The 11,123-nt window shown below is 40.1% G+C and overlaps 1 protein-coding gene across 2 annotated transcripts; it reads right to left on the bottom strand.

Moving 5' to 3' along the window:
- Window positions 1–805: 805 nt before the first annotated feature.
- LOC113287062 lies at window positions 806–7,549 on the bottom strand. 2 transcript variants are annotated; one of them, XM_026535722.1, is made up of 7 exons: window positions 5,276–7,549; window positions 5,036–5,135; window positions 4,499–4,642; window positions 3,925–3,978; window positions 3,117–3,654; window positions 1,515–1,574; window positions 806–1,037 (listed from the first exon to the last, which is right to left on the bottom strand). In XM_026535722.1, the coding sequence occupies exons 1-5, from the start codon at window positions 5,290–5,292 to the stop codon at window positions 3,517–3,519; spliced, it is 453 nt and encodes a 150-aa protein (XP_026391507.1). In that variant the 5' UTR covers window positions 5,293–7,549; the 3' UTR covers window positions 806–1,037; window positions 1,515–1,574; window positions 3,117–3,516. The 2 variants fall into 2 exon arrangements, with proteins under 2 accessions (XP_026391507.1, XP_026391509.1); XM_026535724.1 differs by lacking the exons at window positions 806–1,037; window positions 1,515–1,574; window positions 3,117–3,654; window positions 3,925–3,978 and adding an exon at window positions 2,673–3,035 and having other exon boundaries at window positions 4,424–4,642.
- Window positions 7,550–11,123: the final 3,574 nt, after the last annotated feature.

Here is an 11,123-nt window from a genome sequence, read left to right as displayed (position 1 = left end):
GAGATGTGATTCGAAAGTCCCAAAGCGAGTACGATGGAAACAAAGCGCAATCTCTATTAAGTCCCTCCTCCTTATTTTTTTGAGAGAGAGAGAAAGAAGGGGAGAGCGGCAAAATTAAGTGTGACTACTTTGTAGAAGGGTAACTACTTTATTATAAGAACAACAGTTCTGACTCCTTTGTGGAAGCTCTGACTCCTCTGCGGAAGGAGCGCATGATAGTCGACCAGATGTACGGACACTACACCATTTTTAAGGATTAGCAACGGCCTGGAACCTTTTACCAGAGATTGACCCTTGATACCCTTGCTGTTGCTGACTGGGCTCGCAACTCCAGATCCCTGTTGCAAAACAGCGTGTTGCATTTTTTCGCAACGGCATAAAGCTCCGTTGTGATTCTTGATCAGCAACGGATATTCGCAACGGTGGTTCTTTTGCGAATATGTTCATTCGGAAGCAGGTCGTTGCTAAGATGTTGCTAGTTACAGGAATACCCCTACCTGGAACTAAATGTTATTGTTTCTGGTTCTGGTTCTACTTTAGTAACAGAAACATAGCGTTGCTAATGTTTTGCAACATATAAGAAAAAGGTCACGCCTTCCTGGTCAAAATCCATTCCCCCCACATTTACCCCCCCTGCAGTTATACCTAGTTCCCCATATTCATCATTCCGCAGATATACAAACTATGTCATTCATTCAATGGACATACACAGATATACAAACTATGACACATTCAATTTCATTTCCTCATTCACCATGAGAAATGATTCTTCAATTGAAGTTAACAAAAAGTATGAGTATTTGATACAAAAAGTATCACAGCAAACTATGTCATTCATTTAATGGACATACACAGAAACTTACTAAGTTCCAAAGTTCAGTTCATAGAAACTTACGAAATTCCTAAGTCCTTCCAACTTAAATCACTACAAGGAGATACTAGATAGAAACTTACAAATCTTGCAGCTGCTAAGGGACCTAATGGCTGCTTTGTTCTCCAACCTTTCTGATCTCACAACAGAGCATCATTCAATTAACCTGCGAACAAAGTAATGAATTAGATTTGATTGAATTGTGCTGCAGTCCTTCAATATGTAATGAATACAGATTGATGAATTGTGCTGCAGTCCTTCAGTGTCCTCTATCATGTGATAATACAGTGAATTAGACAGAATGCAGATCAGATAAGGCGAATCATACTATGCAATAATACAGATAACTGATGTGTAGCAGGTCAAATCTTGATATTATAAAAAATTATTTAGGAGGTATGCCACAGCGGTCTGAGTTCTGAAGAGATCAAGAGAAAAATCATATTCGTGGGAAACACAATCTTTCATTCCAGTCGATTTTTGAAGCTACAGAGTGCTTACAACAGCAGATCATGGATATGCCGTTACAATCCTTGAGCCACATCATGTATGATAAGCACATCATAAAATACGTGCACAACTGGTTTACTGTGTTATTGTTTTTCATCAAGTATGAAGGTTCAAAAACAGGAAAAACTCTTACCGTCTTTTATGGATTTCCAGAATTTGATCGCCTAACTTCTTCTCTTAAGTGATCCTCGTTCTACTCTATCAAACAGATGCATGAGCGCCTTTCTGGTATAAGTGGGTGGGTGGGTGGGTGGGTGGGTGGGTGGGGGGGGGGGAGAAACCATTTTAGCAACAATAAGTTGTTGAGATATTTCAAATTATACGCCTAGAGGTGGAGTCTTGTTACCTGTCTGGAGAAAATGTTTTTCTATGCCCTAGAAAACGCCTGTGTCCCTCAACTGCCCTTGCCATGTTTCCAGAATATGAAGGAATAAATCATCACTTTCAGCCGACACAATGTAGTCAAGTGCAGCCATTTGGGATGCATGACATATGAATGGTTCAATTTCCTCAACTGATGCTATTTTTTCCTGTAAAAAAGTCAGCACGAGAGTGGGGTGTTCTCTCTGCATAAGAAATGAGGGATGGGGTTAAACATGAGGGTGACGTTTAAGCAACTGCAGAAAATTCTTAATCTCCTTTTGATCAGAACACTTATCTGTGATTAACCTTGCATTTCACCTAACATAAACAACACAAAGGGCGTAATTTAGTTTCTACCATTACAGTCACAGTACATGATCAAGGTTAGTTCATCAACCTCATCCGAAGACAGACCATGTGTGCATCCACTGAAAGCAAACACATACTTCCATGATCACTATGGGGGTTTGGCCTCCGCTCCTCGATGTGTGCTTGCCGTCTGTTAAGCTGCATTGGAGATGACTGCACAAAAAAGATGACCGATCAGATCTTAGAAGTATAAGCCCATTATGGTCAACCTCACACCAAAAGAAAACATCCAATGAATCCTTAAATGCAAAGCATAGAGGACAAAACAAGGAACACAAATGTCAAAAAAAATAAAGTAAGGGACTATTGTCATGAACGATAACAGAATATGGTACTTTGAATGCGAGCTTTAAAGTACTGTGGCTTTCTTATTTGAAGTGTTTGAATCAAAAAAAGATCATAAACATGAGAAGTGTAAGCTACCTGTGTAAGCTCAGCCGACGTAATTCCAAGTTCTTTAGCATTCCAGTTTTTCCACTTCAGTACCACAACACCAGTATTATCCATTCCAATACAAAAACATTTAAATACTCAGGAATAGTCACAACCTACCAACGTACAATACCAAATACGGGTCATTGATATTTGTAAGCACATGAGCAGAGTGTTAACAGGGAAAGAGTAAAAACAGAAGAAGAAAAATGGCTATAATATGCCCATTTCCTCCACAATGTACTCTGCGGAATAAAGAGTGCCTATTAAACAACCATGATGTCATCACAACGGTTACAAAGAACTGAGAAATGGAGAAAATGAAAGAGAACTTCGGAATCATCACTACCACAGCATACATGCTTGACCTCTCATCATCAAGTATGCAACCTTGATAAGGGAAAACATAAATTTACTCAGAAATTGGTCAGAATATTCCAATGAACTGAACCCAGGGTCTCTAATGAGAATAACCAGCATGTAAAAATACCAGACAGAACCCACCCTCTTTTAGCAACAATAAGTTGTTGAGATATTTCAAATTATACGCCTAGAGGTGGAGTCTTGTTACCTGTCTGGAGAAAATGTTTTTCTATGCCCTAGAAAACGCCTGTGTCCCTCAACTGCCCTTGCCATGTTTCCAGAGTATGAAGGAATAAATCATCACTTTCAGCCGACACAATGTAGTCAAGTGCAGCCATTTGGGATGCATGACATATGAATGGTTCAATTTCCTCAACTGATGCTATTTTTCCTGTAAAAAAGTCAGCACGAGAGTGGGGTGTTCTCTCTGCATAAGAAATGAGGGATGGGGTTAAACATGAGGGTGACGTTTAAGCAACTGCAGAAAATTCTTAATCTCCTTTTGATCAGAACACTTATCTGTGATTAACCTTGCATTTCACCTAACATAAACAACACAAAGGGCGTAATTTAGTTTCTACCATTACAGTCACAGTACATGATCAAGGTTAGTTCATCAACCTCATCCGAAGACAGACCATGTGTGCATCCACTGAAACCAAACACATACTTCCATGATCACTATGGGGGTTTGGCCTCCGCTCCTCGATGTGTGCTTGCCGTCTGTTAAGCTGTATTGGAGATGACTGCACAAAAAAGATGACCGATCAGATCTTAGAAGTATAAGCCCATTATGGTCAACCTCACACCAAAAGAAAACATCCAATGAATCCTTAAATGAAAAGCATAGAGGACAAAACAAGGAACACAAATGTCAAAAAAAATAAAGTAAGGGACTATTGTCATGAACGATAACAGAATATGGTACTTTGAATGCGAGCTTTAAAGTACTGTGGCTTTCTTATTTGAAGTGTTTGAATCAAAAAAAGATCATAAACATGAGAAGTGTAAGCTACCTGTGTAAGCTCAGCCGACGTAATTCCAAGTTCTTTAGCATTCCATTTTTTCCACTTCAGTACCACAACACCAGTATTATCCATTCCAATACAAAAACATTTAAATACTCGGGAATAGTCACAACCTACCGACGTACAATACCAAATACGGGTCATTGATATTTGTAAGCACATGAGCAGAGTGTTAACAGGGAAAGAGTAAAAACAGAAAAAGAAAAATGGCTATAATATGCCCATTTCCTCCACAATGTACTCTGCGGAATAAAGAGTGCCTATTAAACAACCATGATGTCATCACAACGGTTACAAAGAACTGAGAAATGGAGAAAATGAAAGAGAACTTCGGAATCATCACTACCACAGCATACATGCTTGACCTCTCATCATCAAGTATGCAACCTTGATAAGGGAAAACATAAATTTACTCAGAAATTGGTCAGAATATTCCAATGAACTGAACCCAGGGTCTCTAATGAGAATAACCAGCATGTAAAAATACCAGACAGAACCCACCCTCTTTTCTATATGGTTCTAGTACTTTAAGCAGTAACTCTGGCACAACGGAGTCACCTACCGTTGGAAGTTGCGACTCAATCATGTAACTGCACAGGTCTCTAGAGGATGAACCAGCTCTTGGTACCGCAAAACCACTCCCATCTGTATAAGCTTCATTAAACCAAGTAGGTTTTACACCAAGTTGCAAAACCATTCGCAGGGCCTGCAGTGGACAAACAATAGTAAACATGAAATCAGTCCCAAAATGGTTAGACAGAGTTGTCTTCTAGCTAATATTATTCAATTTCTCCTCCATCAGATGCATAATTACAGAACATCAGACATAAGGACACATGCTTACAGTGCAATGGAGTGGGGATTGGATTAGAGGATAATGCAATACTATTAACTCGTACCAGACACAAGGATACATGGTTACAGTACAATGGAGGGGAAATTAGATAAGAGCCTAATTGTTTTAAGAATAATCAACACAAATGCAATACTATTAACTAGTATCCAGTCACTCCTCAGGTCCAAAACATCCCTGGTGAAGAAGAAGATTTGACTAGTTACTAAAGAGTAACTAGCAATCAAAAGAATAAAGAGATTTTACCAGAGCATGAGGGGTAGGTAGTAAAATAGGAAAGCACGGGGGGATAGGTCGAAATCTCTCTTTAATAGCTCTAGGCAAGGATACCGGACCTTTGTCATTGCTGCATAAAAGAAACAAATCATCAGTCTAAATGTCTAATATCCATATAAAGTCAATTTAACTGATCACTTAGAGAATCAATGAAGTACAAAGCAAAACACATTTATAAATTCAATATTATCAAGAATCAAATTCACTTACGTTTGGCCATGAGACATATTGTTGGGCGTTTAGTTTGAGAACCCATGTAAGCTTCTTCTCTGGAACTTTTCATAAACACAACAACTTATCTAACAAAAAAATAAATTAACTGAAAATACAAATCCTGAACTACAAGAGACAAAGAGAGATCTAATAGGCTAATACTTGAACACGAGAGTTGTCTTTAGAATCATCAACATCTTCACTTGGAAGAGATGACTAAACCCTAGAACCGAAAGAGAAAGATGAAATTGAAAAACTGAATCGAAAAACACAGATTCACAAATGATAAATCGATAAACTGAAATCAAAATCCGTAAAATCGAAAATAGCAGATTCACAGATGAAAACCCTAAAATCAATAAACTTAAATGAAACCCTAGAAATCGATAAACTTAAACTTAAATCGATCAACTGAGATTCACAGCCCAAACCCTAGCAATCAAAATCTCTAAATCCTATATACTGAAACTAAAAGATTACGCGAACGATTATACCTGGCTGATGATTTCAGTGGTTTTAGAGTTCAGAGAGAGATGAGGTTCTTTATGCAGAGATAGATAGGAGATGAAAGAGTTCATAGATGGAGAGGAAAGAGTCGCGGTGGAGAAAAAATGAGAAGGAAAGAAACGATAAGACAGGATATAGGTTTGCTTGGGCTGAAGGGTGGAAACAAAAAAAGCAAGGTGTAGATACCAAAATATGGATCGCCACGTGGACATAAGGAAGACGCGAGAATCCGGCCTGGAGATCCTGTGCCGTGTCACGAAAATCTTCGTCAATGACTTGTCAAATCAAGTCAGAGTCGCCATTATTGACAAGTTGACGAGGTAAAAGTTATGTGCGAGATAGTGTTTCATCACGAAGTAAGCTCCGAGAGGAACATGGGTTATGAAGGATCCATGGAGTACCCTACAAGATATCCGCCGCGAAGTAGAAAAGGACGAAGTAAGATTACTTGGCTGAGAAGACAAGCCACGAAGTAGATAAATTATGCAGCAAGAAAAGAGACAGGTGTCCCGACAAGCCCATGTGAAGTTAGCGAAAGAAGGGGAAAAACTTTACGGAAAACGGTATGGACGAAGTGTAACGCCCCTGCGAGAACGAGACGAGATAAAATGAGCTATGCTCCATTAGGGTTAGATGGCCTATAAATAGAGGTCCTGGGGCAATGTATGAGGGATCAGATTTTTGGAGAGTGGGAGAGCTTAACCTAGCGAGAGAGATTAGGATTTCCTTGTATTCAAGAACTTGTATCTTTGTTACTTTGAATGATTCATCAATAAGAATTTTCGGTGCTTGCATTACTTAATACTCCCTCCATTTCTGGAAAAGAGATACTTTCATTTTTCAGTTTGGCCTATTTTTAGGCTAAAATGAAAAAGTGAAAGTATCATTTTTCCAAAAACAGAGGGAATATGTCTTAGATCTAGGTTACTGTCACTTTGGGTGTGCTACTGGATTTCCAGTAGTTACATTTTGGCGTCCAGAAACAGGGAACTTAGATTGGGGATTCATCCTCATCTAAGGAGTGGAAAAAAGCTAAAGTTTTAGGAGTAATAGATCTTGGCGAGACATCTTAGCTAAAGTTGTAGGAGTAAGAGATTTTAGCAAACATCCCTTTTAAGATTAAGTTTTAGAGAAAAACCAATATTGAAATTAGGATAAGTCGAGGACTAGAACACCAGATCGGGCGGCACACATGATAGCGACGAGGAGAAGCAAACGATTGGAGGCCAAAAGGGGAGGAAGAATGGAAAGAGGAGGAACATCGTCGGCAAGGAGGAGCAAGCGGTTGGAATCCCTGAAGAAAGGGGAGAAGGGAGAAACGCCCATAGCAGATGAAAGACGAGAAGTCACAAGGCAACGTAAACGCAAGCAGAGTGTAGAGGATGAATCCATGACGGAATCAGCTCAAATCGTGAAAGCCGGGGCTATTACGAAAGGGGAAACGAATCGAGAAGAAGTGAAGGGGAACGAGGGTGATAAAGATATGATATCGAAAGAACCGAGTAAAGCAACCCATCGAGATAAGGGGCGAGTAAGGTACCATCCGGAATGGCAAGCATGAACAGAAAAACGAGGCAGTCAGGCAAAACGAGAGGAATATGAACGTGGCAGTAAAATGGAGGTTGGAATCTCGCAAGAAGAAAACGCTAGTTCATAAATGATAACGGCTTCATCTCGGAAAAGGACCCTGTATGGGGAGGAGAGTCCCTACGAAGATTACGAAGAAGAGAACGAACGAAGAACGCAAAAAAGAAGGTTGTTAGAAGGACACGACCGGGAAAGAGTGGGAAGTTCAGTATATGTCCTCTTCTACCATACGTTCAGAGCCTTGGTGTATGAGGATTCTGACATGATACCATCGGCATATACACTTTACGGATTCAACAGGGTGGAAACGAAACCAAAAGGCGAGATATATATGAGGATCCTCGCAGGAGAATTAGAAACAATGGTTACCGTTTGCGTGGTGGATGTGGAGTCACCCTACAACGCCCTCATGGGCCGACCATGGATCCATGGGATAAAGGGAGTCGCGTCAACCTATCACCAATTGTTATGATTCCCCATGCCCAGTGGGATTGGTGAAATACGTGGAAGCAGCGAGGACACGGAAGAATGTGATGAGAAGGACATTGAGAATTACGAGGGAAGATTGAAAAGGAAGAAGGAACGAAAGAAGAAAATGCTTGAGTTGAAAAAAGAGGACGAGTTAAGGGTATACATGGCAACAAATAAAGAAGGATGGGCAATACCAAACGAAATACCAGAAGAAGAAGGAGAGATCGTGAAACCGATAAGGGAGCCGACACCATTATGAGAACCGGTCATGAACTTTGCTGCGGTGGAACCAACAAAGGATGTAAACTTGGGGACTGATGATGAACCCAAGATCCTAAAGATTGGGATGACAATGGAGGAAATGCCAGGAATTGATCCACGGGTAGCATGTCATAGATTGGAGCTAGATCCGACAATCAAGCCAATCAGGCAACGAATAAGGAAGATCGCCATAACATATCATGAGAAAATCGATAAGGAACTTCAAAAGATGATGGATGCAAGAATCATAAGGCCGACGAAGTATCCAGATTGGATTACGAACATGGTAATCGTGCCCAAAAAGAACAATGGAATAAGAATATGTATTGATTTTAGCGACCTGAATACCACGTGCCCCAAAGATAGTTTTCCCCTACCAAATATCCCACAGATGGTGGAATCAGCATCTGGATACAAAATGTTGTCATCCATGGATGAATATTGTGGATACAATCAAATACTATTAGCTGAGGAAGACCAGGAACACACGGCCTTCTTCGCTCCCAGAGGGTTGTACTGTTACACAAGAATGCCATTTGATTGAAAAATGCGGGGGCAACATATCAACAGATGGTGGAGAAAATTTTCGCCAAGTGGGTACACACGAAGTTAGAAGTTTATGTGGATGATATGCTGGTCAAGACAAAGGATTCAGGGGATCATGTGGAAGACCTGAGGGAGATATTTGAACAGATGAGGAAATACAAAATGAAGATAAACCCAATAAAATGCATCTTTGGGGTTGAATCAGCGAAGTTTCTTGGAAACATAGTTTCACGAAAAGGCATAGAAGTTGATCCAGCAAAAGTCTAGGCTATACTAGAAATGCCCTCACCCGCGACCATAAAAGATGTACAAAAATTAAACGGGCAGTTAGCAGCTTTGGGAAGATTTATCTCGCGATCCTCATACAAATGTAAGCACTTCTTTGACATTTTGAAGAAAGGGGCAAAGTTCGCATGTACACAAGAGTGTGAAGAGGCGTTGAAGGGTATAAAAGAGTACCTTATTAAACTGTCAATCTTGCAAAAACCAAAACCCGGAGAGGAGCTATTGTTTTGTCTCGCGGCAACACCAAACGCTATTAGTGTCGTCTTACTTCGGAACAACGAGGGGGTAGAGAAACCAAACTTTTACGTCAGCAAAACCCTCAACTCCGCGGAGAAAAATTACCCAAAGATTGAAAAATGATATTGGCATTGTTTTACACGTCACAAAAGTTACGGACTTATTTCCAAACCCACAAAATTAAAGTCCTTACAAGAATTCCTATAGAATCAGTCTTGAAGAATTCAAAGAGAGTTAGGAGAGTAGAAAGAATGAATACCCAGATTGATCAATTTAAGCTAAAGTATGAAGTACAGACTTCTACGAAGTCGCACATAATTGCAGAGTTCCTCGCTGAATTTCCTTCGGGGGAAGACGAAAGCATAGGGGAAATGATGGATGTAGACGACAGTCGTCCAGACCCTAAGGACTTGTTACAGGAGAATCATCCCAGAAGGTGGGAAATATTCGTCGATGGATCATCAAACAGTTGTGGAGGAGGAATAGGAATAGTATTCACTTCGCCCACAAGGATCAGGATAGTTTTCTGCTTTCGGCTGGAATACAAAGCAACAAATAACGAGACAGAATATGAAGCAGTGGTACAAGTTTTAAGGGTTGCGATAGAAATGGGATTAGACGAAGTACGAATTACCAGTGATTCACAGCTAGTGGTTCGCCAAATTGAAGGAATATATAACGCAGTTGATCCGGTGATGCAAAGATATCAGCAACTCGTGAAAGAATACTCAATGAAGATATGAAGCCGTATTTGGAGAAACATAGGACGAGACAATAACAGACATGCGTCTGCACTTGCCTTTATAGCCTCAATGATTGAGGATCCAAAAATCGGGCATATCATGATTGAGCGGTTAATGCAACCCCCAATAAGCAGAGAAGAAAGGGAGTCCCAAGTGATGATGATAGAAGAAGGGGATGTGGAAATAAGCGATGATCATTGGCGATTGATAGACACATTTTTGTGTCTGATTTGTCTCGATTCTATATATTGTTAGGGCTCATTTTTGTACTTATTATGGTGTTTTATTTATTTGTAGGTATTTTTGGCTAATAAACATTTTTGGAAAAAATTGGCTCGAAAAGTTGTCGGAAAGCACCCGGAGGGCATCTGCTATTCGGACTCTCACTTTGGATAAGGGGTAACCTAATTACTAAGGGGCATCCCATTTCCAGGCAGTTGCTAATCGCACCCCTACTCTGGATAAGGGGCAACCATCTTCAACATTCAAAAAAAAAATTGGCGGGAAAAAAAGTGCAGTTAAAAAGCAGTTTTGGCAATCGTGATTTGGAGGAGTTTGAGGTCGATTAAACCTCTGATTTTCATAGGATAGACTCCTTATGGGTCTAGGAATCTGATATGGGTGTTTAAATCGATTAGATTGGGCTCAATCGACGGATTTTTCTCACAACAAGAAAATATGGAAAGTCACGTGTGTGACCTGTTTTAGGGAATTTTAGAGTGATTAAAACGCTGTAAACCTTCCCAAAGATTTGAATCTATCTAAGGAAGAGTTTAGAATAAAAAGGAAAGCTCAGAAACGCGTAGAAATCCTAAAACAAGAAATTGTCGCAACTTGGCCGTGAAGAGAAGGAAAGAGATTTTGGAAGATTTGGGAGAGATTTAATCGGTATTTTTGATATAAATAGATGTCTTGGGTCATATAGAAGAGGTGTCGAGAGTTTGGGAACCTAAGGAGAGCCAGAGAAGAAAAAAATCAGAGCTTTACCAAACTCTGTTTCTGCTGCTGCTGTTGTTGAAGAAGAAGAACGCGAAGAACATTGACCCTCGGTAGACAGTCGCAGAAAAGTGTCGTTGTTTAACAGCTGAAGAACATTAAGCTGTTCAGGGTAGTCTTATTCTAGGGTCTTAAAATCAGCGATAAAGCAACAGTTTTTCTGTAACAGTTCCATTGTAACAGCTGTTTTGCAACACCAATACACTGTTGCA

This window comes from Papaver somniferum, chromosome 6, assembly GCF_003573695.1.
Source record: "Papaver somniferum cultivar HN1 chromosome 6, ASM357369v1, whole genome shotgun sequence".
NCBI lineage: Eukaryota > Viridiplantae > Streptophyta > Magnoliopsida > Ranunculales > Papaveraceae > Papaver > Papaver somniferum.
The sequence above is the reverse complement of the archived record's forward strand: the minus strand, read 5'-3'. Positions and strand labels throughout refer to the sequence as shown.